At 40.6% G+C, this 27833-nt stretch overlaps 2 protein-coding genes across 2 annotated transcripts in view; both read right to left on the reverse strand.

Annotated features, from left to right (window-relative positions):
• The window catches only part of LOC132892052 (nectin-3-like), a 51269-nt gene that overhangs the window by 14892 nt on the left and 8544 nt on the right, over positions 1–27833 (reverse strand). Inside the window, exons 2-3 of the mRNA XM_060930403.1 lie at positions 4741–5079; positions 499–804 (exon numbers count right to left, since the gene is read on the reverse strand). Coding sequence (XP_060786386.1) covers positions 499–804; positions 4741–5079 — 645 coding nt within the window. The remainder of the gene's footprint in view (positions 1–498; positions 805–4740; positions 5080–27833) is intronic.
• On the reverse strand, positions 17195–21712 carry LOC132891378 (E3 SUMO-protein ligase ZBED1-like). The gene is made up of 3 exons (XM_060928887.1): positions 18640–21712; positions 18253–18394; positions 17195–17990 (listed from the first exon to the last, which is right to left on the reverse strand). Exons 1-3 carry the CDS (start codon positions 18952–18954, stop codon positions 17695–17697), a joined length of 753 nt encoding a protein of 250 aa, XP_060784870.1. The 5' UTR covers positions 18955–21712; the 3' UTR covers positions 17195–17694.

Here is a 27833-nt window from a genome sequence, read left to right on the forward strand (position 1 = left end):
GTGCGCGCAGCCCGAGGCACGCCTTCAGGTGCGTGAGCCAAGGCACGCAGGAGTGAAACACTTCTGCGCAAGTGCAACATGATCGCACTAGAAAGCATGGTCAAGCTGCCAGTATAGCTGCAGTCTTTTTAGTTGCGAATTACGAGTATTTCCTCATGTTAATAATTCATGTCAAAACAAGCGAAAAACTTTCCTCCTTCTTTCGACGTGAAGAAAGGTAAGCAATTTATTATTTTTTTCCATCAAAGTTGCATTTTGTGGCTTCGAAGCCAAGTTTTAGTGCCGTTTCTAGAGCGCAACATCAAGAAAACGTGGAAGAAACAGCAATAATGGAAAAGCCGGTTTTGAAGCTACCTAAAACCAGCAATGGTAATTATTTGTTATATAATGTACTCAGGCTGACAGTCAGTGTGTGACTCCCCCCTTGAAAAATCCTAGCTACGCCCCTGCTCCGTACTTCTTTGTTCACGAGTTTTTGTTTAAAAATGAGGAACTTACAGTGGATGATCAAGTTGTAATTCAGTTCCAGTTTCTTCTTCAAGCCAGGGTGTGAGACCAAACACTGAACCTTCTGCTCGTTTAGATCTTTGGATGCTACACCAATCAGGCTGCTTTTAACAGTGCATCTTTCTTCAGAGTCCACAGTGACATCAGTCTGTATTTTGACAGAGTCACTTAAAGCTTCCAAACTCCAGGACACATCTGCTTTAGGCTTTGCACCGGCTGCAGTGCAGGTTGCCAAGATCTCTTCAGTGTCACCAGCAACAGGAGGCACATCTGGACCCACACTGACAACAGGAGGAACAAAAAACAAAAAACATTTGAACAGCAGCAACAGTGTTGTTTAAGAAAATCACCTTCAATAACAGGATTCATTAGTATGCATGTCTAGTCCTCATCACTCATACGTGGCTTTTAGTTAAAATACTGAAGGCATTGTAGACCTCATTAACTGCTTAAACTGCTGAGTTTAAGCTGAACTTTAGAGCAGTGGATGCCACACTGCACTGCATTTTTAATTTTACATGTTCAAAGATTGAGGCAACAAACGAAATCAAACACTGCTGGATGCCAAGGTTCAAGTATTCAAATCGGGGTTAGTCTACAACTGTATGCACTGAACAGCCTGAGTGATTAAGAACAGTTTCTTTTTTTTTTATTTTAACTACATTCCGCTATTTAAAATACACAATAGCATTTTCAAATCATATTAAGTGATCATGAACTTCAGTCAGTAGAACACAACAGGACATTTAACACCCACTAATGTGACAAGTGGACATTTTTCTACCCTTCCTTCTTGGCTTCAGTTTAAAAACTGTACGTTATTTATTCACTAAAACCAGACTAAATACAGACAACGTCACGTAAGGTTTGTTTGGGGGGGGAAAACGACACCATATGCCAGCATAAAAACAACGTTTAGACTCTGATCAGCCATAACAATAAAACCAGTGCTTGAAGTTGATGCGTTGGAAGCAGGGAAAAATGGGCAAGCATAGTGATGTGAGCAACTTTGACATAAATTGGCCATTTAGTTGGCTGGGTCAGAGAATCTTCAAAATGGCAGGTCTTGTTGATTTGTTCCATATGCAGTGGTTTGTATCCAACAAAAAGTGGTCCAAGGAAGGACAACTGGTGAGCCATCAACAGGGTCATGGGCACCCAAGGGGCACGTGGAGTGAAGGCTAATGCATCTGGTTCAATCCCACAGAAAAGCTACTGTAGCACAAATTGCTGAAAAGGTAGGCAGGCAGGCAAGACCACACCAAACTGCATTCTGCACATTTTATAACTGCATGGCTCTGTAGTTAAAAAAAAAAAAGTCTAGGTGCTAAACTGGCCTGCCTGCAGTCCAGACCTGTCACCCACTAAAAACACTTGGTGCATTATGACCATGGTTCCCAACCTGGGGTCCCAGAGATCACAGGGGGTGCACAGAGCCTTATCTGCTGAGTTAATCAAAATTATATTTGTGCACATTGAAGTTTAAAAAAGGGTGGCACGGTGGTGTAGTGGTTAGCACTGTCGCCTCACAGCAAGAAGGTCCGGGTTCGAGCCCCGTGGCCGACGAGGGCTTTTCTGTGTGGAGTTTGCATGTTTTCCCCGTGTCCACGTGGGTTTCCTCCGGGTGCTCCGGTTTCCCCCACAGTCCAAAGACATGCAGGTTAGGTTAACTGGTGACTCTAAATTGACCGTAGGTGTGAATGTGAGTGTGAATGGTTGTCTGTATCCATGTGTCAGCCCTGTGATGACCTGGCGACTTGTCCAGGTGTACCCCGCCTTTCGCCTGTAGTCAGCTGGGATAGGCTCCAACGTGCCTGCGACCCTGTCGGACAGGATAAGCGGCTACAGATAATGAGATGAGATGAAGTTTAAAAAAAAAAAAAAAAATCCCAACACCACATACAGTTGGATAAGCAAAACTGTATAACCCAAATTAAAACATTTTTGGTCCACATTTAAAGCTTTTTTTTTTTACCAACACCTCTGTGACCTCTGAACTTCTGTGACCTCTGAACTTCTGTGACCATTACTGCATAAGCAACAGTCTCATCAGGTCAGCTATATCTGGGTCATTCACCCCTGATCGTTTTCCTGCTGTCAGCATTACTGTATGAATAAAACGCCACGTCTGAGAAATGTAAAAGTGCCGATGACATGATAGTTTTCAGCCAGAATGTAATTTGTGGTGAGAAGCTAGCTAATGACAGAGTAAAGCCAAGCAAATTGAAACGACACCAGGAGACTTTTGATGAAAGTTGAGAATATTTTGAGAGGAAGAAGCAATTGGCACCATCAAGAAGATCCACAGACATCAGAAAAGCTTTTGAAAGAGCAGGTAGTGATTTACACAGAGCCACGGAGGCATCATTTGAGCGTTCACTGTTAACTGCCAAGGCTAAAAAGCTGCACAATACTGGAAAGCAGCTAATCAAACCCACCTGCCTGAAAATTGTGGAGGGCTGTAAGGACCACAGGTGGTTGATAAAGTGAAAACTGTCCCATTCTTTGGCAACACTGTCAAAGGCAGAATTGATAAAATGGTTGCAGATTGCCAAAACCAGCTGCACTAGAAGCTTAGGAACGTTCCCTTTGCTATTCAGCTGGATGAAAGACAACAGCGCCAAACGAGTTGTCAAAGCTGTAAACTTTAATAAAAATCGCCATTCTAACAAGAGACGTTTTGCCCAGCTGTGCGAGGATGAAGTGCATCAAACACTACTGCTACACATGGAGGTATGGTGGTTGTTGCATGGACAAGTGCTTGTGTGTTTTATGGAACTGCAAGAAATAAAAGGAATTCTTACAAGATCACAATTGACCACTGTGTGAACAGCTGACTGATGTGTTTTGGATCAAAGCGGCATACCTGGTGGACACATTCACGCTCTACAATGAGAAACAAGCGGACGCAGGGACCTGAATCAAACGTTATGCAGTGCAAAGACGCTCTGGACGCTTTTGTGCACAAACTGGAGTACAGAGTTGCGAAAAGGTCAAAAGGGGTGTTACAGCATTTTCCACTGCTGCTGAAGTAGTCTGATGGCACTGTGCGTGTCTTCTAATGCACAATAATATCCTGGCACAGTATTTAACTGTTCTACAGGATGATCACTGTTGCTAAGAACAACCTCCTATACCATTCTTTGCTACAGCAGAGCTGAATGAATCGTTTACTGACAGTACTGTTAGACCAGTAGGGTGTGAAGGGGATGTAATGCAGTACAATATCAGCATCTTGATAAAGTTCTGGCTACATACATTTACAAAGTCTGATTGTAAGTGGCATTCCTGTCTAAGGCTCTAACTTTTTTTTTTTTTAAATATGCTAGGAAGAGCAAGTCAAATGACCACAATGTAACTGATACAAGTTAAAGTGCCATTCCACCATTGGATGTATTCTTTGGCATAAAATACAATATATTTTGACAACATATATAAAACGGTATCACTAGATAGAGAAATCTTTTAGCTTCAAAATGATATATCAAACAATTTTTTGACAACGACAAGTATATTAATTTTGCGACCAAAGTCACCTACCCTTTTAATTTCCGCGCGGTAGTGAAGCGTGATGTCATCGGCAGGTTCCCCTTCTTGTGTACCACGTGACGTCCTACCAAGCCTACTGCGCATGTGCAAAATCCAGGAGGGTAGGAAAATTCGACAGTAGTTTTGTCCTACCGATCAGCTGGGCTGATAGAAAAATCGATGAGTATTTCACGCATTTGCCGATTTTTATGTTTTGTGCGTATTGGTCGAGTCTTTGGCCGAGTCAAATAATTTGTAATGACTTGTTTTGAATAATAAAAAACAGTCTGTATGAGAACTTACTAATTGTAATGGCGTCATGTGTTCTGCGCATGCGCAGTAGGCTTCGCGCATGCGCAGTAGGCTTGGTAGGACAAATCCAAGAGGTAGGATAACTTTACAGAACACCACGTCTCACGTCACGTGGTACAAAAGAAGGGGAACCTGCCGATGACATCACGTTTCACTACCGCGCGGAAATTAAAAGGGTAGGTGACTTTGGTCGCAAAATTAATATACTTGTTGTTGTCAAAAAATTATGTTTGATATATCATTTTGAAGCTAAAAGATTTCTCTGTCTAGTCATGTTGTCATAAAATATATTGTATTTTATGCCAAAGAATACATCCAATGGTGGAATGGCACTTTAAGATAATGTGCGACATTTTTTCATGGAATTCAAATCAAGCAAAGACTAAATCTTACCTAGAACTGCCAGATGTATTTCTCTCTTAAATGGTCCACTTGGGAATATGATGAAGATGCACATGTAGATCCCCTCATCTGAAGAGGTCACGTTCTTTAAAAGAATTGACCCACTGTGTTCCGAGATGTTTCCAGTGAATTCAACTCTGTTCCCGAATCCATTATATTCCACTTTGCCATGTGAAGTAATAATTAAAAATTTTGTATATGTGGGTTTTTCCTTTGTCCTTCTTTGCCACGTAATGCTGGTCAGATTCTCCGTTGTGTCAATCAGCTGCCAGAACAGGTGTGCATCATCTCCAGCTGTCACACTGGCACTCCTCCCAATAATTTTGATGGCTGCACAGAAAGCATTGAAAATTAATGATAAGAAATCAATAATGTTCAATATTAGCTATAATGGGGGAAATAAGTATTCAACATGTCAGCTATTTTTCCTATTAAACATTTCTGGTGCAGCTGTTCATATAAAATGTGGAGCAGACACTGGTTCTTAATGCAATAAAACTATATTGACTTGATTTTTCAAGGAAAAAAGTGGAGAATATTTTTCAGAACCCAGAGGGAACCCTGAACAGCTGCACCAGAAATATGTTAAAGCCTACACACTGAAAGAAAACAATGTCCTAATCCATTAAAAAAAAAAAAAAAAGGTTACGTGGAGTAAAGTGGAATGGCATGGGGAAAAAATTATTGAATAGATGATAATTGTACTTATTAGTTCTCCTATCTGTGCTAATTAGAATCATCCAGGTTAATGCATGTTGTTGGTTAGAACTTCCACACTTTGAACTAGAAGGGCACTCAGGAGAGTACATACCTCCACCAAGCCACATATTTATAATTTTTGTTAAATCATTAAATTTCAAGTCCCAAATCAATGCAGCGGTCTACCAGATTCTACAGCACTTCATGCTTCCATTTGCTGACAAGCTTTATGAAGATGCGGATTTCCTTTTCCAGCAGGACTTAGCACCTCCCACAGTGCCAAAACTACTACCAAATGGTCTACTAACTCGCCTGACCTGAGCCCCACAAAGAATAGAAAACTGTCCAGAGGAAGATGAGAAACACCTGACCCAAAAATACAGACGAGCTAAAGGCCGCTACCAAAGCAATCTGGGCTTCAATAGACCCCTTGCGCATGACGTCACACAGCATGTGATAATTTCACCTGGGGGTCAAAGAGACAGTGTCTTTTGTGTAAGCAAGGCTTAATCTGTCTTCAACATGGTTCATTTTTGCACTATTTTTGCTTGTTCAAATTGAGAAAAAGATAAAAAGGCATTACCGTCTCCCCACTATCAAGAAAAACGTTAAAAGAAAAGCAAATGCTTCAACAACAAAGAAATGAGTGGTAAAGAGAATATGATGAGAGGAGCCAAGCCTGAAAACTCCAGAGAAATTCACGATTGCATTTTTAAAAAAAAAAATTTAAATAGAAACTCGGAAGCGAGTATGGAAGAGTTTGCTTAAGAATCTCGTTTTATTTTTTTCTGCTCACATTCAAGTTAGCGTTTGATTTTCTTACAGATGAAGCAGCTTCCTTATTTCAACAGAGAAAACCCAGATTGATTTCAAACAACTCAGACATAACTCGGGCATGCAGGGAAATGCATAGAACAATTACAACTGACGTATGGCAGTATTTATGAAAGTTGCACCGTCATAATGCATTACCACATGACACACACTACAGTGTAGTACCCCGACAACAAAACACCTTACATCAATAAATTATTACTGTTTTAGTACCTGCAATCTGAGTTCACTGGGGAATTTCAAGCAAACTGTCACAGGACAGACAAGTCTGAAATGTTGCCTGTCCATTCAAATTTCAACTTGTCTGAATGATGGGGCAAAAGCCCAGAACAATGTGGCGGGGGCCCCAGGGCTCACCTTAGGGCCCCAGAAACTTAAGGGCTTTAGATGCCTGGAGATGCTTCTCAACTATTTCCAGGCACATTTTTGTGAGCTTCAAAGGCCAAATTACACTTGACATTAGTTGCTAATTACACTACAAATTAAATATAAAAATGTACAAGAAAATGCCAGAAGATTCAAGAAAAACATGCTTAAAGTTCTACCCAAGAAAACACTAGCGCACACACACAGGTCAGTTCCATGTCCAGAAAAAAGTCCGGGGGGGGGGGGGGGGATGTTCCAGTTGGTTACAACTTACTGGTCCTCATATATAGCTACTATAACAACACTCAAACATTACGTAAACATTGACTATTTTTATACAATGTTTATAATAAGTCTATAAGAAATGTAATTAAAAACTATTCTTACATAGAGTTAAAATTGAGTCCGAGACTCCAAGAAACGTTGGAAAAAAATGACTTAAAATGACTCAAAACTAGACATGGTCATCTCATTTTGCATTCAGACTAAAATCTGCTGCACTAGAACTTAGAAAACAGAACAAAACATGGCTAAACCATTCGAAACGGAAAGAGTGAAAGCGATCATCATGCCGTTACCATGTGAAAAGGTGACAACTTTTAGGTTTCATCTAATTTAGGGAATTAAAAAAAAATTATTTGGCACTGGGAATTTAGGAAAGTGTAAAGTTTGTCAATATGTTTATCACGCTTGTATGATAAAAATTCGAAAATATGGGGTGCACTTCATCAGGGTCCAAAACCTGTAGTTGTCCATTTTCTTTTAACATTAACGGTGTACCTACCCAGCTGATAACAGCGTGGCATGGGGTCATGCCAGAATGCACTCCTACTCACTGATGAGAGGAGACTTATTCATTCATCGAGAGCACCCACGATCAGCCAAATCACAAGCCGTGTTACGACAACGTATTTCACCCAGTGTAACATTTGGAAGAAAGTTAGAAGTAGATCAGACCCATATCTGTACAATTTTTCATCCGGTCCGATGCTTTTGAAATACAGAAGGACAAACGCGAAAATTACCGGTCGATGTCCGCCAGTCCGGCCTTATTTCCCACACTGTTATGTCGACGCTCGAAGTTCCGGCGCCCTGTTAAAATCCAACATGACTCGCTCAGCTCACTTTTCACTGCACTCGTGTCACGAGCGAAAAAAACTAAGCTCGGACCTACTATTAAATATAAATTTACACCATAAATTATTCAGCTCAATCCCACATAACGATTTATTTTGTTTTTAAAACCTTACTAATTAAAAAAAACAAAACAAACAAACAAAAAAAAAACCAGCAGGTATATCTTGATATCTGCAGAACTATAACTTTTTTTAATCTGCAACAGCATGGTACAATTTTTACTCATTCACAATTGCATACTTTACAATTTGAGAGTTGATGTATGCAATGTATTCGACTGTTTTTTTTTTTAAAATACCAAATAAACAAAACAAAACAAAAAAAAAAACCACCACTTGACACACAATGGGGCTTTAAAGGAACAGTCCACCGTATTTCCATAATGAAATATGCTCTTATCTGAATTGAGACGAGCTGCTCCGTACCTCTCCGAGCTTTGCGCGACCTCCCAGTCAGTCAGACGCAGTCAGACGCGCTGTCACTCCTGTTAGCAATGTAGCTAGGCTCAGTATGGCCAACGGTATTTTTTGGGGCTGTAGTCCGATGCGACCAAACTCTTCCGCGTTTTTCCTGTTTACATAGGTTTATATGAGCAGTGACATGAAACAAGTTCAGTTACACAAATTGAAACGTAGCGATTTTCTATGCTATGGAAAGTCTGCACTATAATGACAGGTGTACTAACACCTTCTGCGCGCTTCGGCAGCGCATTGATATCTGAGCTCCGTATCAATGCGCTGCCGAAGCGCGCAGAAGGTGTTAGCACGCCTGTCATTATAGTGCGGACTTTCCATAGCATAGAAAATCGCTACGTTTCAATTTGTGTAACTGAACTTGTTTCATGTCACTGCTCATATAAACCTATGTAAACAGGAAAAACGCGGAAGAGTTTGGTCGCATCGGACTACAGCCCCAAAAAATACCGTTGGCCATACTGAGCCTAGCTACATTGCTAACAGGAGTGACAGCGCGTCTGACTGCGTCTGACTGACTGGGAGGTCGCGCAAAGCTCGGAGAGGTACGGAGCAGCTTGTCTCAATTCAGATAAGAGCATATTTCATTATGGAAATACGGTGGACTGTTCCTTTAATACCAGATGTCTATTCAACCTTTAACCTGAAGAGCTGCACTAGAAATATGTTAAAGCCTAACAGAAAAACAAAAGTTCTCCTGGTCACAATCAGGGACCCATTTTTACTGATAATGTGTTATGAGCCATCAGAAGCAAAGTAATTAAGGTACCAGATGTTTCAAAGTATTCTGTGGAGACATGCATCATGACTCAACAGGGTTTGAGTCATTTCATATTATTTTACTGATGGTATCTGAAAAATGTAGCTTTTGAACAAACAAAAAAAAGTGTGGATTTACGTTATGGTGGGTCAAATTAAAAAGGATCAGTTTGTACTCAAATTATTTTGTATACAATCAAGGAATGGTCACATCAGATCTACACTGGTGATGGCGAAATTCTTACTGTTCGTTTTGCAGGTTATCTGAAGGTGCTATGAAATCTTGGGCCAAAGTTATGGACCAAAGACTGACTTCATATCCTTGTTGACACTGTTTTAGCTGCCTTACTCCGTCATTGCCCAAGTAAAAACTAGATAGAACTCGACGCCAACGGCGTCGATGGTGATGCCTCTGCCTGGTAGACTACATGCCTTATTAAGTTGTGATTAAGTTAAATGTCAACTTGGTATTTAGTGTTATTAACGAAAGCGGTAATAGCTCCTCACATTTACCAGGTAGGTGACCTTCTCTAGGCAGTTCATCTTTGTCCCCAACTACACAGATGCTGAAAGATACTGCGTTAACAACGCTTTGGGATGAGCATTTGACCTAACAGTAACTTCACCTTTTGACCTCAAAATCAAATAAGTTCATCTTTGTCCAAGTGCTGAATATTAAGTGACTTTCCTTTCATTTGCTATTGAGATATTGCGTTCACAAGGTTTTGGGGCAGACATGTGACCTCAAAGTAACCTTGACCTTTGGCCTTCATATTCTTATCATTTCATCTTTGTCCCCAGGTGCACAAATGCTGAAAGTGTGGTGAAATTCCTTTTATTAGCCTTTGAGATATCGTGTTCACAAGGTTTCGGGACGGACGCACGGACGGACGGACAACCCGAAAACAATGCCTCCTGCACCTTAAGGTGGCAGAGGCATAAAAACCAAAATGTTTCACTTTAGGTTTAAAGTAAGTAAACTTCTTCGGAATAACAACTGTTATTGAGAAAAAAGGTTTATGGGCACACTGTAACAGCAGAATTCTCTCTGTGGTGATCAAGTCCGTCAGTAAAGAACTCACCTAAATTTCTGCATGTCCATGACAACCCAATTTTAGGGAAATAATGAAGGACTTGGTTTAAAATTATATAACTTCTGAATAGAGCCATGTTCACAGAGTATACAAAGTTTCAGGAATAAAATATTTCCCTGGTAATTACAAGGCAGATACTTGAAATGCAAGTCCATGACACTTAATATTATGTCTGGAAATCTGACTGTATTGAAGAAATATTTCAGATATCATAAATCAAAATACTTCATGAAAAGGACTTGACCCATGATCTTTTACAGTTTGCAGCCCAATTTCAAACCTTTTACACATGAAAATACCTACAAATACTATAAACTACAATCTTACAAATGTCTGCTAAAAAACACATAAAACTTCAGTGAATGTGACTGAGATACAAAGAACAAACTCAGCCCTGCACTGTGTTATATCTTGGATATTTCAGATTATAGATTTAGGATATACGGACATGTGATACTTATTCCTAAGCGCAAAAACGGTCACTGACTTGCATTGTTACAGAATCACAGTATGGAAGTTTAGTGCCACTAAATAATATAATGATTTCAAACAAGTGAACACATTTAATATACACTGTAGAAACAGGAAGGCAATGACAGTATTGGCAAAGTATAACAAAGGATTTATACTGAAGTATTTTTACTCAAATATTGTAGAAAATGGAACATAACGCATCAGCAGAAAGAACACGCGAGCACCGTGAGAGGATACGGCAGGAGCCACAAAAACTGGAGTTATTGAGGGAAAAAAGAGAGAAAACGAAAGTGCAAAGAACCCAATGAAATAAATAAGACGATGACATCTTAGTAGAATAGTGCAAGTCCGTGACACAAAAACCTGGACTGTGCATTCATTCTAACGTTTAAATAGAGGTTCATGTTTAGGTCGTGTTTGAAGATAGAAGTTAGAATGATTTAAAGAGACTCTCTGTAATTTGAGTCAATAACATGCTTAAATTATCAAAATAACGTCATGTATGGAGTTCTCTGAGGTTTTTAACAGCAAGGAGCTGGTTTAGCTGAATTTCAAGGATGTTTTGGTTTAATTTACAGCAATTACTACATAAGTCTTTTGTTAACTTCAGTTTTTTGTCTGAGACATAAAAGGATTAAGACAAGTGCTAAGAGGTTTCGGCTTTAACAAATAAATGTAGCTGGTCGCGAACATTGTCACACAAAATCCTAAGTCCATGACACAAACATGGATTCTTAGGAATGTCATGATATTAATGTAAGGGTAGTTATTGTATAGTTATGTACATGAAGTCTTCATAAGTTGTCTGAACTAGTACAACCATTTTAGGTCTTTATTCAACTGCATATCAACTATATACTTGTAAAAGTTTATTAAAATAAAAAAAATAGTTTGCAAAATCACATTCACTTCATACTTGAATTGCTGCACCTACAATCAAATCAGCTCAAATGTTATATAAAAACAACCATCACATGGTAGAGAATCATATAACAATTCATTTGTAAGTCTGTGACACACCTAAATTTGTATTCATTCAAATGGTTCTCCTACAAAAACAAAACGTTGTTGTACACTGAAACGAACATTTTGTTTGTAATTACTTCCCAGATACATCAAAAGTAAAATCATTATTCCATAACTTTAACTTGAAATTTTGACCTCAGTGACCTTGAAATGTGTTGAAGTCTAACGGAGCTCGTGCTGAAGTCTAACAGAATCAGTGCTGGTGCTGAAGTCTAACTTATACCCTGTCCACACTAGGGATTTTGTACCGATACGATACTACTTTCGTACCGCAACACCTGTCCACACTAGCAACTATACCGGTACTGTAGCGGTATAACTGTAGCGGTATAACTGTATCGGTACGGAACCCACAAAATGTATGGGTTTCGTACCGGTACAGTATCGGTACTGTAGCGCTTCGCTGTAGTGTGGACAGATGAAGCGGTTCTGTATCGATACAAATATAACGCGCATGCGCAAAGTCACACACCTCAATCGATGTCTTCGCTGAATAAAATAGTGAAGAACGGAGATTCGTTTCTCTCTCAACTGCCTCGCGCGTTTTATACGATTCGACTGAATAAATGACCACCAGAAATACAGACTGTACATTGACAAAAAGCACACACACGTTGTTTCATCCGTACGGAAGCCGAGAGAGGCCCTTCATATAATCCTTTTTTTTTTTTTTTAAATTCACCTTGTTATCCCGAGATAACAACATAATTAATTCAGGATCTCGAGAAAACAACACAACTAATTCGAGATCTCGAGAAAAAACCGTTATTTCGAGATCTCGAGAAAACAAAATTTCATGATCTCGAGTAAACAGCTGAGAAATGGTTCATTCAGGTGCGCCAAGAGACTTGTGATATGCTGACTTTGGGGCTATTTCTCATTCTGTATAGACACAACTTTGGTCATTAGAATGTCTGGAATAATCAATCAGCAAATAAGGCAATATTTTGATCAGGGGTTGACACAGGGAGAGATTGCATCAAGTCTTTTAATAAGGGATAATTTCAAAATTAGTCTGCGGCACCTCCGCAGAAGACTGGCCCGGCTTCGCCTCTACCGACGGAGATACAGTGATCCAGCTGAGATCATGAAATAATTGTTTTGTTTTCTCGAGATCAGGGGCGTATCACTCGCGGGGGATGCGTACGTTTCATCCCCCCCACTTTTGTTGAAACACAATTTAATCCCCCGCACTTTTGTCAGATTAAAGTGACATTATGAAAATTATACAGCTACTATAAAATGTGTAACAAGGAAGTAAACTATTGCCATAACGTTAGACAAAAAACAGCCACGCAACGGACTCGAACAGTTTCTCACCCGACCAATCAGCAGTTGCGTGAATATAATAGCCAGTTTGCGTAGCGTGCCGAAAGCGCTCACTAATACTGTCTTTATTTCTGTCTGCAGAGCCAACACCAGTTTTACCGCTCCTGATTCACCGTTCCAGGTTTGATGTCGCATGCGGTGCTTACTGTGCCTGGCTCTGCAGACAGACCCTTCTCAAAGCGCTTGCGATGCCGTCGTTCAAACAGTTGTCCCAGGTGCCATGCCCTAAAAGATTGTGTTAATTTCCATAGGACTATTAATGCTGTCCTCTTTTGTGTGTGTTTGTACCAAGTCTACTTTTCATGCATTATAACTGCTTCTCACTTTTTAGAAGAGTTTTTCAATTGAGATTTAAAGGCATTTCAAATCGAATGAATGTTCAATAATTGTTGTACAGTAATGTTATTTGGCCATTAAGTGTTTGTTGTATGTGTAGTCTATTGTATCATTTTCAAATTTTATGCATTAAACCTGATGTAATGCATGATGCAAACAAGTTTTGTACACGAGTTTGAATAATTAAAGACATTAAAAGCAGGAACTGCCCCGTCTTATTTGAATGCTATACTAAAGAGGTCCTTCCAGGATGCTGCGCTTCTCCAACATGAACTGATTAGCCATGCCTCCTGCTCACACAAAGCGATCCCAGTCCAAACTGTTATGCATGATGGTGTATGATCTATACACTGTGTATGACTTCTTGGGCTATGTGAAGTTTTTGGTTTTGTTTATATCAGTGTATACCAGTGTAGGCAGCAATACTGACATCTCTGTTATAGAACAGTATCCTGTTACCTAGAATTATCACTCAATACTTTTTGCCTTCACTTACTGAATAATTACATAGCCCTGGCAGTAACAACACCAAAACCCAACATGATCGATCTCTGCATGAAATGCAGAACTTGGCTGGAGTCAACTGGATTTATAGGCTTTCTGCTGTCCTCCCTTTCATTTGCATCCATGGACCATGGGGATGAAAAAGTTCCATATCGGTCATTGACAGTACATCACAGTGTACACGCCAGGCGTGTATATAGCCATAAACCGATTTCTAATGATATGGCTTCCCCATTCCAGAACACCCCCACTTTTGGAAAGCTTGATATGCCCCTGCTCGAGATCACGGAATAATTGTTTTGTTTTCTCGAGATCTCGAAATAACGGATGCCATATATTCTCGGAAGGAAGTTACTCGGTAACCACGGAAACATTTCGCGTACGTGCATTTCAACTACCGTGAAAGAAAACCACAAACATTTATCGCTAGTGTGGACAGATCCACTAAACTGTACCGGTATACTTTGTATCGATACAGTTATACCACTTTCGTACCGGTATAAGTGTGAACACAGCGTAACTGTCATAGTTCGTTTTGTTATTTTTTGTTTTCATTAAATATTGTGTTTGTAATGTCCAAGAATATGTTGTGTTTAATTTGATATTTACGCTGGGTCATGTTGGGTCAGGCAATGTCACGTGTTGCACACGGACATTATTAGGTGCCGTACCACTCGCCTAGGTGATGGACTTGACTATGCTCGCGGCCATGTTATAAGCCGCGGGCTAGTTTGAAATGTTTGATGTTTTAAGCTTTAAGTCTCATTCCCTCTTCAGTTATATGCAGCCAGCGAGGTGTGTTTGTTTCTTGTCTTTGCTGTTTTTGATTTATATTGCGTTGTATCTGGGTTTATGATTTCTCTACTGATTTTGTGTTGTGTTTGTACTGTCAGTTTGACGGTGGATGAAAGATGAATGAAGTGGATTTTATGGATTACATAAAAGATTGATCATCCATCAGTAACTAAAACTTGGCTCAAGCGTGATTTCTGGAGAGCGCGACAGTCAAACTCGACCTGCAAGCAAGTCCAGGTGGATCTGCAGCCAATTCAACCTGCTCTGTCTGCAGCCCCTTTTAATCCCCAAGCACGGCCTGCACGAAGTTGTGTGGGCAAACGTTCACTCATCCGAACTACCTGAGCTCGTCTGTGGTACGGACTGGAGTCATTGGATTTTCGCGGACTTAAAACGGGCTCGGACGTGTACTACGAAAGAAAAAGGAATGTCGAACTGCTCAACCTGCGCATGCTGGAGGACGTAAACAGATAAGCTAATCATTTAAGACTCTCTTTGCATTTGACTGAAGGTTCCTTAAACGTGAAACATGCTTAATGACTCGATTTAGAGTGTTTTCTTGGTCAAAATACAGTCTGTGGACAATATTGTGTTACTGACGGACAATTTGCACACCAGTAAGCTTAATTTTCTCTGAAAGTGAGTGCGTGGTTTATATTGTGAAAGTTTGCTTTGCACCTACTAAATGCCTAATTTGCATAGAAAAGTGATCTTTTTACATGAAAGTATTGCACATTTAAGAAGCAAAGTTATTATTAATTTTTAACCTTTGGTTGACCATTTCATAGTTTACCCCTTGTGTATTGCTCATGCATATGCTTAAGCCCTGCATAGTGTGTATGTACACTTTTTTGAGGGATAGTGGCGGAATTCGGTTGTTTTATGATCACAGTTTTAACTTGTCTTCACTAAGGCTTACTTCACCTAGTGCTTAATTATATATCAATCAAACACAATTCTTTAAAATGTTTGAACCAAGTAAAGAAGTTGAATTACCTAAAGAGCAAGCTGGAGAGTCACAGCAGGAAAATGAGTCTAATGCTCAGAAAGCCGTCCACTCTGAGGAGCCTCGCAGGAGCAATAGAGCCCGTACGCTGACGGAAAAGGGCAGGGAATTGCAGAGTGGAAAACTAAAAACATTGCTTCTTCGCTTTGAGGATGCTTATGACTGCTGGAAGGTTCTTGCGAAAGTAGTGAAAAAAAATCAGTCACAAGGAATGATCCAAATGACATTTTACAAGACAATGTTATTCGTATGCAGAAGGAGCAAGAAGTACAATCTTTATGAAACATACAGGGCTATTGATATTCCACCTCATGCTAGGCGTTGCAAGCTGGATAAGAGCACAGCAATTACACAAACTGTAAGACAAAATGCTGCAGCTCAAATGCAAGGAGCACTCGAACAGATCATTTGGCCTGATGCTGACTCTGTTTTTGCCTCAACTGCCTCCAGCATCTCACTTCCTGTATACAATGGCTGTGATGGTAATTCCATTCATTCTTGTGCATCAGTAAAACGTCAAGAAGCTGCCGCTGAGTATGCTCACACTAGGGCAGTACTAAAAATAATGGCTGAACAAGAGCGTTGCCAGGAGGAGCTACAAGCACTTGATGCAGAGATTAAGATGATAGCAGTAGAACAAGAAGCAGCAGCAAAGTCCCGTCGCCTTGAAGAAGAGAGAGAAGAAATTGAACGCAAGATTGAGAAGCAAAAACGAGAGGAAGCACTCTTAAAGAAGCAAGAAGAGGAGAGAGCGGCCAGAACGCAGTCTGTAGAGACCCTGAAAAGACAGATTGAACGTTTAGAAAAGTTAAAATCTCTGAACGCTGCCAAAGCGAGACTTCAGGTGTATGACGAAGGTGATACTGACTTGCAACAGGTCCTTGTATCTGAGCCTCTAGATGTTAAGCATACAAGTAACAAAATTGCTAGATCAGAGTTACAGCTACAGCCTGTGAGTGATGTGCTTTCTAGAAGCATTCAGACAGATAACTCAGATCTGGTCAATCTTTTGGCTGAAGCCATCTCTGTGAATAGGTTACCTACTCCAGAGCCCACCATCTTTTGTGGTGATCCACTTAAGTTCAGCTATTGGAAGTCTTCATTTCAAACGCTAATAGAACAAAAGAACATACCAACTTCTGAGAAAATATTCTTTCTTCAAAGATATGTGAGAGGCATCGTCAGCGAAGCCCTGGAGGGTAACTTTCTGCTTAACTCAAAGGACTCTTACAGTTCAGCCTGGGAACTGCTCAATGATCGATATGGTCAGCCATTTGTCATTGCTAAAGCATTTAGAGACAAGCTGTATGCCTGGCCAAAAATAAGCAATAAAGACAGTAGAGAATTAAGAAGATTTGTGGACTTTTTGCGCAGCTGTAATTGTGCTATGAACGAGAATGAGAACCTACATGTACTTAATGATGCAATGGAAAATCAAAAACTTGCTAAGTTGCCTGATTGGCTGAGCCTGAGATGGAATCGGAAAGCCACACAGTACCAGCTAGAGCATGGCAGTTTCCCAATTTAAGTTACTTTATTACGTTTCTTTCAATGGAGGCTGCTATAGCTTGCAACCCGATAACATCCCATGAAGCATTGCGGCTAGGGCTGGGTATTGGCAAAGACTTCACGATTCAATTCGAATCACGATTCACATGCCACGATGCGATACTATCACGATTCATCACGATTCTTGAATCATTGCGATGCATTGCGATATTTTCAATATATTTAAGTGAAAATGTAAAAAATAGAGCATAATTACCAGTGGCTGTGTACGATCTGGATAGTGTCTTCAATTGATACATCACACAGCAACTCAGTTCATATATACATGAATTTATTTAACATTATTGCCATTAAAACATTCTTAATACTTTGGTGGACACACTAATTACAAAAAGTGCAAATGATTAAGGTAGAATAATAAAAGAAAACTAATAAAATAAGGCTCATCAGTGACTGCCATTTTAAGTAGCTGCCATTAACAATAACATTTAACAGACATCAGATGGCACACTGAGAAAAAAGTGCATATGATCAATAGAACTGAATGTGTCCAGTGTCCATTCATAACTAACTAGTCACAGATACAATGGCATTCCTAGTATTGCTAGTGCTTTATGTTTTTATTCAGGAAAAGCAGCTGGTCCAGGTGCTCAGGGGCAATTGCACTTCGTTTGGCAGTTATTATGTCCCCAGCAGTAGAGAAAACCCTCTCAGAGGGGACACTAGTCCCTGGGATGCACAGGTGTTTCTTGGCGACTTTTGAAAGAAAAGGATACTGGCACTCATGTTCCTTCCACCACTCCAGTGGGTTGACACCAAGTGCCAGGGGTGCCTCCTCCTTATATCTTGTGATCTCCTCGATCACCTGGTCCTCAGCTGTTTTCGATTTCTTTGCAGCACCTGCAGTTTGGGAAGACAATGCAATAATAAATATCTATCCATCAATCTATCTACTATATTACATTACACTTAGCTGACTTTTTTTAATTAAATGATCATCACCATCTTATTATTATTTGTTACATTACTTTACATTATATTTAAATGCCTTATACATTTAAAGTTCAAACCAGGACACAATAATACACTCACACTTAGCATAGTAACTATAAGAACTGTTCTTGAAGTGTTCTTGTAATGCTGTATTTTTTTTTTAACTAACCTGCTGCATATGTCTGCCCAAGTAGATCAGCTAGAGAACAAGGTTTTGGTGATTTTGATGAACATATTGCAGACATGTCTTCTTGGTCAGGATCCTGGCTGCCATCCTCCATTGATTCTGCCTGAAGTCCACTTTTGCTTTGCTGGAAAAGAGTAATTTAACACAATCTTAAGAATTGTGTGTTGTTTTTTTTATATTATTCTGCACAATAACGTTTCCAGTGCATTTGATGGGTTTATTTATTCATGAAAGTATCTATGAAATGCATTTATTTATGCTTTATTTGTATGCTTATATGTTTTATATTTATTTACTTGTGCTTTTTAGACTGTGAAAATATGCACTTATATTTTTAAATTATATTAACTGTATTGCTGTTAATGTTACCTGTAATGCCCACTTGGTCCTGGTAGCTTCTGCAGTTATTCCATTGTAGACATCTTCCCTCTCGTCCTCGGAAAGGAAAGGTAGGGCCTTAAAACGGGGATCAAGAGCCGAGGCCTTATACAGCGCCTCCTTTTCATTTAAGTATCTCTTGTTAAGATCCTGGCATATTGTGGTTTTAAGTTCCCTTGTCAATGTGGAATCACTCGGGTTGTCTTGAAGCTGATGGACGAGTTGAGCATGGAGTGGCGCTACAATAGATAGCGTTGGACTGGTCTCCTCTGATATTGCGAGTGTGGCTACTTTCATAGGTTTCATGGCAGCGACGACCTCCTCAGCAGCAGTTATGTCAGACTCTAAGTGTGCAGATGTCCTTCTCAGACTTCCGCATTTCGGCAGACAGGAGCGCAGCGTGGATGGCAGGCTGTTGCTCCAAGAAACGCTCCAGCATGTCGTGCGCGCTGTTCCAGCGAGTGGCGACGTCTGTCATCAATTTGTGGCGAGGGAGATTCAGCAAACCTTGCTTCTCACGCAATACGTGGGACGCAACAGTACTGCGTCTGAAAAATGCAGTCACCCGTCTTACTCTTCCTAACAATCTACTGACAGTGGGGAGTTTCAGGGCACGCTGAGATGCCAAATTCAAGGTGTGGGCGAAACACTTGAAATGTTGCATGCGTGCCAGCTGTGCAGCGATGGTCATATTCGAGGCATTGTCTGTTACTATTGCAGGGTCTTTGTTAATAAGCTCCCATTCTTCCAGCGCCGCTCTCAGCACCTGAGCAATGTTGGTGCCGGTGTGGGACTCAAACAGAGCCCTAGTCTGTAACACGTGAGAAACCAACTCCCAGCTCTCGTCAATGTGGTGCGATGTTATAGTGAGGTATGGCTCTGTGGCTCGCGAAGTCCATCCATCGCATGTGAGGGCAACGCTTTCTGTAGAGGCGAGGGATTATTTAACTTGTAGCTTTACCTTTTCATACATGTCCGGGATCATTACTTCTGTAAATTGTTTTCGGCTAGGGATCACATAACGAGGCTCGAGTGTGTTTATCATACTTCTGAACCCACGATTTTCCACCACGCAATATGGCCGTAAATCTTGGCAAATGAATTCTGCAATGGACTCAGTTATTTTTTTCGCACGTACAGATGAGGGTGCGAGCTTGCTGTCGAGGGTTGTTTGTTTTATCATGGGTTGTAGTGGTTGTTGCTGTTGCAGTTTGTCTGGATGGCGCCTCTGAATGTGTGCTCTTAAGTTTGTTGTATTTCCACAATACTTTATCGACATGCTACAGTGTCTACAAATTGCGTGAGTCATGTCCATTTCATTTTTACCGTCTTTGTTTCGGAAGCCGAAATGCGTCCAAACATCGGCTTTAAACTGTGAGGGAGGCACGCGAATCTTCTCGGCTTCGTCCATGTTGCAAACAGAGAGAGCATTAGGCGCCCGCCTTCGGAAATACCAATGGCATGAAGAAGGCAGCGGGCGTCAACAACTCCACTGCGCCATCTACATGATTGGATGTTGTATCCTAGGCTACTTGTTTTTGGCTGATATTCGCCTACCGTTCATACAGTTTTATTCATTTATTTTTTAACGTTAATAATCGATATTTGGCATCAAGAATCGATGCAGTATATCGTGAAAGTTGGCGATGCAATGCATCGCCATGACGATTAGTTTGCACACCACTAATTGCGGCCCTGTGAGACTGATAAGGCTAAGAATAAGAATACAAGTACAGCCGTTTCCAACACTCAAACCTTCAGTGTAAAGACCTTTAACACCAGTACAAATGAAGGGGGGTCCACCACATGTGTTCTTTGTAAGAGAACTGGTCATAGCCTACAGAAGTGCCAAACTTTCTTAGAAAGGCCACTTGCTGGCAGAATAAAATTCGTTCAGAATGAAAGGCTGTGCTTTGGCTGTTTAAACCCTGGCAATCAATTCAAGAGCTGTCCCAGAAGGATGTTTTGTGATGTTTGTTCAAGACGCCACCCTACCTCTTTACATGAAGATCGCCCACAACAACAAAGACAACAGTTTGAAGTGGTAAATTCCAGTGAAGAACAGTTGCTCTTAACACCACAAGATGATATTGCAGAAGCCACATCTAACAGGGTTATGCAGGATGACCACAGCATGCAGACGTCAGCAATCGTACCTGTGTATGTGTCATGTGGTTCAGATAAGGAACTCCTTGTTTATGCGTTGTTAGACTCACAGAGTGATTCTTCCTTTATCTTAGAAGAAGTGGCTGATGCACTGGAGCTGGAAGGCGAACCAGTAAAGCTTAAGCTGTCAACAATGTCATCAAGGGGAATCATCGTATCTTGTAAGAGGCTTAAGGGACTGCAGATAAGGGGGCTGTCTTCATTCAAAAAGATCACAGTGCCAACAGCTTATACTCGCGAGTTCATTCCGGCCAATCGATCACATATTCCAACTCCAGAGACTGCAAGAGCATGGCCGCATTTGAAACATCTTGCGCCACACATTTCTCCACAAAGGAAGTGTGAGATCGGCCTATTGATAGGGTATAATTGCCCACAAGCCTTAATGCCAAGGGAAGTAGTATGTGGAGAAGGAGATCAACCCTTTGCTCAGAGAACAGACCTAGGTTGGAGTATAGTGAGCCATGTCCAACATTCTGAGCATGGCTGTGATGCAATTGGAGCGAGTCATCGCATCATAGTGAAGCAAGTAATCCCTCAACCCAAACCATCAGCTCATCTAAAAGGACAGTTACAGCAACCAGTTCAGCTTAAAACTGAAGTTCATTTTGTTCTCAAGACCCAGGTCAAGGAAATGGTCACTCCTGAAGATGTCATGAAAGTGCTGGAAGCCGATTTCGGTGAACAAGTAGATGTAACATTTTCCCAGGAAGATTTTCTGTTTCTGACTAAGTTGAAGGATGGAATAAGACACAAGCCGGATGGACATCTTGAAATGCCCCTTCCATTCAAACAAGAAAGACCAAAGCTGCCTAACAATACGTCCTAGGCCGCTGTCAGAACGCGCTATCGTTCAATCCTGTTCCGAGAATCGGGGCACTACATTTCAAACACATCATGACATTACTTATACCCACAAGAATCGTATATAAAAAGTTCTCCACTTGAAATCCTGCAGTTAATCAAAGAAATTATATTAAGAAGCGAACTTTCTTCAAGCGCGTAAGGTTCCCGATTCAGTCGTTATGCGGCTACCAGTAACGGCTCGGCCAATCAGAGCAAGCCTAATGGGTAAGTAGGTCAATCATTTCGAGTTTGAATTATTTCTTTGGGAGGGGGAATGGGTTTTGGTCAGAAAGAAAGGCACCAGGCACATCCTGAGTAACAATATTCTTTTTAGAAATACTGGTATATGTGCCTACCTGTATTATCTTAATAATCTCATCATTTCTATCTTTTGAATATTGGATTGGAATCTTTCAGTAGCCCTAACAGATAACTTAATTGATTTACATAGACATCATTTACATACCCTTCTTTTCCATCAGCCTTTTCTTTTTTACTGAGAAAGCGAGTATATTCTCTATAGCAGGTTTTGTGGGTATAAGTAATGTCATGATGCAGCGGTCTCAAAAGTAGCTAGTCACCGCCGGCAAATCGCCGGCTATGGCTTGTTATGCCGCCGGCTATTGTCAGTCGAGTCACAAAATTTAATATTAAATATTTCTGACAGCAAAAAAAGTTGTGAACATAAATTACATCCACTATGACATGCATGTCTGTTGCCGCGTCAAGGGTGTTTACATCCTCGACATGAGTGCAGCCATTACTGCTGCCTGTGCTGCCAGATTGCGCAGTTTCCCGCCCAATTTGGGTGGTTTTAAGTGCATTTTGGCGGGTTTTGAACATATTTTGGGCTGTAAAACATCAGCAGTATCTGGCAACATATATTTTTTTTTTTACTTAATACAAGAAATTAATGGATGCCAACGTTTTTGCCAAAATGGTATTTTATTTTCCATTGTTTAGGCAGCTTCAGCATCATACTGTGAGATTCTGTTCAAATTGTTTTTTTTTCTTCTATGAAGCCTGAGCCATTTATTTTATTAGTTTATAATTGTTTAATTTAGTCTTCAGGAGAGACTGCCTGCACACAGTACTAATATCAATAGTTTTTTTTTCTTACATGAAAGCTGAGGCATTTATATTATATTCTAAAGGTAACTTCATGTTGTGCTGTGAGGTTCTCTGCACTTTAACTTTTGAACCAACAGGTGCATTTGGATAAGTAAAGCCTATTTTTCTGCATTTTTGTAGTCCTGGTAATCTTTTATATTGGTAAAGTTGTTTATAGGACCATTACCCAGTGTCTTTTTTTAAATCAATAGTTTTTCAGTAATAACTTAATATTTAACATATCACTCAATTTTAAACAACCCCCGCACCTCCCCCATAGTGTCCAAAATTTCTGTGGGAAACACTGGCGTGCGTAACAACGCTAATCAAGCTTAAGCTAGACGACCCGCCTCAAATACCCGTCCCGGGTAAATGTTATCCCAATTTTAGATGGCCTGTTCCAAACCATCCCGTCCCATGAAAAATTCGTACTTGCATCTCTCTCTCTCTCTCTTTTATATATAAGGGCTGTAACGATACACCCAACTCACGATTCGATTCGTATCGCGATTTTTGACCCACGATTCGATACGCCCACGATTTTTTTTAAAATGTTTTTTTTAAAGTAGTACATTTGACTTATTAACATTTACTTACTTACATTAACTATTTAATAACAAATAATTCAGACCACTGCAGAGAATGAGTAATATGTATGCAAAAATGAACAAATGTATATCCAAAGATTGTTTTATTCCTCAAAATAATACTGTTGAGCCGGAAGCTCCGTTTTTTTCGGTTCTGAAAAAGTCATTTTTCCAAATCGTGTAAATCCATTAAGATTTTTTTTGGGGGGGTGGCTCTCTCACTGTCTCACTCTCATAGGGCCAATGATTTTATGTGATCGCGAAAACAGATGGAAATTACGGAATTTTTATGGTGATACATTGCTCGCGTGTCAAAATGTAACTGCCGCAGAAGGCTTCCGCCCAAGCAGACATGCCTTCAGTGTTGCCAGATATTGCTAACGTTTTCCACCCCAAAATATGTTCAAAACCAGCCAAAAAGCACCTAAACCTGCCCAATCTGGCAACACTGCATGCCTTTCCGGTCAGGTGATTGTGATTGGCTTGTGGCACACCTAGCCAGCCAATGAGCTGCTTGTTTACAGATTCGCTCCCCGCGTCGCAACCAGAATGGCGACCACTTAAAAGAAATGAATGCTCTGCCAGTGGCGAGTGTGGATGTTGCGTGACTCGCAGAAGATTGTCGCAGGTCGGCGAAAAAACGACTTACTGATAGATATAAAAAAATAAAAGTAATTTAAGTAAGTTTAAAATGTAATTTAAATAAAAAGTAAAGTATTCATAAATTGAAGTTTGGAAGCGCCTCTGTTTTTGGGCTGAGGAGAAGTTTGAAAGGGTGTACCGCGATTCTGCCTTCTTGTATCGCGATACGGATCATGGCTCTGCGTATCGCGATTTCGATACGCATATCGTTACAGCCCTTTATTTATATATATCCCTGCACGCTTTGCGTGCATTATGTCTGCCGCTGGCAGACATTTTACCATTTTGCACCCTGCTGTAAATTATTTGTATCCTGCTATTCTCCCAAACTTTGAAGCCCCTGATGATGTGTTTGAAATGTAACGCCCCGATTCTCGGAACGGGATTGAACGATAGCGCGTTCTGACAGTGAACGCGCTGCGCAATGATTGACCTACTTACCCATTAGGCTTGCTCTGATTGGCCGAGCCGTTACTGGTAGCCTCATAACGACTGAATCGGGAACCTTACACGCTTGAAGAAAGTTCGCTTCTTAATAGAATTTCTTTGATTAACTGCAGGATTTCAAGTGGAGAACTTTTTATATACGATTCTTGTGGGTATAAGTAATGCCATGATGTGTTTGAAATGTAGTGCCCCGATTCTCGGAACGAAACTCCATTTCTAGGCTCATTTTCAGCTTTTGACTGTGGCCTATCCTGTGCTGTCCAGCGTTTGATGTGTTTAGGCAAAAGACTGAGGAAGGATCAGCAATATTGCTCCGACTATATTAACTTTATGGAAGATCTCATTAGTCATGGCGATGCAGAAAAGGTCCCAAAAGAGGAAGTAAATAATGATCCAGCTTGGTACATTCCCCATCATGGTGTCTATCACCCTAAAAAGCCTGGAAAAATACGTGTTGTCTTTGATTACTGTGTTAGATTCCAAGATGCATCTTTAAATGACCACCTTCTCACTGGGCCAGAACTTACAAATACCTTGCTGGGAGTCCTTTGCAGGTTCCGCAAGGGCCCTATTGCCATCACATGTGATATAGAACGAATGTTTCATCAATTCCACGTGAAATCTGACGACAGAGACTACTTGAGATTCCTTTGGTGGGAGAATGGCAACCTTCAGTGTCCTCCATCAATATTTCGAATGAAAGTCCACCTCTTTGGGGCAGCCTCTTCACCTGGGGCCATTATCAAAAAATGTTCGGTTTCTGGTCCACCGGCCAGGTGAGTGCCGTTTGTGCAGGTGACATTTTTTTTTTTTAACGCCGGGGGGAGTAAACAAAACTAGAGACGACCATGAGGCTCCGATGCTGTGAGCGTGTGTGTGTGTGTGTGTGTGAGAGAGAGAGAGAGAAAGAGAGCAGCCCCTCACCTCTCTGCTCCCTGAGTGGAGCTCGTCGCCTTGGTAACGGTGCAGGGAAAAGACACATTATGACAAGCAAAGAGCGCTTTTTCTGAGTTCCCTTTCCTCGAACAACGCTGATTTACATGGAAACGAAAGGAGCTATTCACAAAATTCTTTTACATTGAGTGCTACAAGGCTCCCATGAACACATTGATGTAAGCTTTTTGTCCCTAGTGTAAAAAATGTGGACACTAGAGCGAGTTAAAAACAAGTGACTTTTCTGATTTTGCAGTAAAAGCGCTGCCAGGTTTATAATGGGAGTGAATGGGGCAGCGCGCCTGTCCTCTCCTTACTTTCAGGCTTCTCATTCAAAAACTGTAAATCCTATCGCTCAGGTAGACACATTGTGTGAATCAAGACAAGTGTGACTACAACTTTTGAGAAAATTGTGTGTAGAGTGAAATTTGTGGCTAAAAACACAGTTTAAATGAGAAAGTTTGAGCTACTTTTTCAAGCTCTACACGCTAACTTAACGAGCTCCACTGAAGTGTAACGCCATAGACACCCATTATAAAGCCTGAATTTCTCCAGAATTGATCATGGTGTTTGATCTGTGACTGATCAAAAAGTATAGAACCTAGCAAAAAAGTTGAATGCCATATCCACACAGTAGAAGTTTGTCTACGTTTTAAAGTTTGAATCATGTCTCTAGGTGAAAGCATGCCAGAGCAGCGGATGTTTGAAAAACATTGAAAATGTGCGATTTTTCAATTAATTCCATAGAAAATGAATGGGAAATTGAGATTGTTTTTTGCGACTACGTCGCGAAAAAAAATCGTAGAATGCTGAACAAAGTAATAGCATAGCGAGTCTGATCGAGACACACGTTTTGATGTATTGTTTGTCTGTGTGCGATGTACGATTATTGGGTTATTCGAAATCGAAATTTGTACAGAAGATGAAAAACGGAAGAACAAGAGTTTGCTGTGCTTTGCTCCCTATATGGGAGTCAATAGTTTGCAATGCATAGCACTGCATCACTAATAATAAACTCCCGTGCACACACTTCCCAGGATTAAATGTATTTTCCACAGACCATTTATTTATTCACTTTACTCAAATACAAAGTAAAATGGCAGTAAATCATCTTTCTTTTCTTGCGTATTGCATCATGAGGCGTTCCTGGCGTGTAAATCTCTTATTTTCGGTGCATGACACATTCACGCTGCTGAGCATGCTATGAATTAACAACGACAACGGTCTGCAGTGGGGCTACACAATCAGCGAACATTTCTCCATTTGTGTATGAAAATACACTCCAACCACTCAATTTGGTTTCATTTACAACCAATGGTGTCTTTTGATGCCAGCACGTAATTGAACAAGAGAAGACTGGTTTACCGGAGACAAAATAAGCGTCATCTCTGCTTCTGTTCCCTTCGATGTCGCCTCCGACGGCCCCGACACACTACTGCCTCCGCCGAGTGCGCGCGCACACCGCATGCCGGGGCCGCAGATGAGTTACTCTCCCTTGATCAACAAAGTCGGCGGGGAATTTGTGGTTATTATCGGTACAAACAGGGCGAATCACAACTTAAATGAGTGCGGTTCAGTTTGACATTGTCAGTCCGTTAGATAAACATTTAATTTTATTAAAATCAAAAATTAATACTTAGAGCCTGTGGGCTACAAAAATAATAGTCATTAAAGTAGCCGGCTGGACTTAATTGTGTAGTCGGCTGTATGGCCGGCAGCCGGCGCTTGTGGAAAGCCCTATCGAATCAGCTCTGCGCATGCGCCGTGCGGCACAAAAAAATGTCCGCCACCATGAAGGAAGGAGATCCGGAGTTTTCAAACATTTGCTTAAGTGTGAAATCGCAAAATGGTATTCTAGCGAACAACAAAATAGTAAAGATTCAGGAAAACAAATCATTCAGTGATCATTTTAATAGTGTAATTTCATCCGAACTAGGCCTAACGGTCGATTTAGAACTACGAAAAGTCCGTGTGTCGGACATTTTAAGTACCTTTGTAAAAGTTTTGCAAATGTTGCAGTCAGCATTTAAAATGCTAACTTAAAGTTTTTCTACAAGTTTCAGTTGATTAAACTGTCATTTTATTAAATGTGTCTGCTTTTGTAATAAAAAAGTACTGAAAGAAAAAGCAAACACAGCATTGCGATTTCTTATCCATCCATTTAAAATAAATAAATAAATAAATAAATCCCTCCCTCCCTCCCTACTGAAAATTTTTTTGCTCACCCGGTGGACAGGAAACGGATTTTTTTTTAAGGATGGCCTGGCTGTGCCAACTTTGGCCTTCAACATCTAGCCCTTAAAGCCCAGGGTCAGTTTGACCAGAACACAATTAAGTTTGTCAAGAGAAACTTATGTAGATGATGGGTTCATTAGTGTAACCTCCGATACTGAAGCAATCCGACTCATTAAAGATCTGATGACACGAACATGACTCTATGCAATTTCTTAAATA

Source organism: Neoarius graeffei, chromosome 9 (genome assembly GCF_027579695.1).
Source record: "Neoarius graeffei isolate fNeoGra1 chromosome 9, fNeoGra1.pri, whole genome shotgun sequence".
Taxonomy (NCBI): domain Eukaryota; kingdom Metazoa; phylum Chordata; class Actinopteri; order Siluriformes; family Ariidae; genus Neoarius; species Neoarius graeffei.

Excerpts from the sequence above, each read along its gene's own strand:
- LOC132891378 (XM_060928887.1), bottom strand. The coding sequence starts at position 18,954 with ATGAAACCTATGAAAGTAGCCACACTCGCAATATCAGAGGAGACCAGT. Across the intron at positions 18,395-18,639 it reads GGACCAAGTGGGCATTACAG|CAAAGCAAAAGTGGACTTCA; the intron begins GTAACATTAACA and ends ACTCTTTTCCAG. Across the intron at positions 17,991-18,252 it reads TGGGCAGACATATGCAGCAG|GTGCTGCAAAGAAATCGAAA; the intron begins GTTAGTTAAAAA and ends CCCAAACTGCAG.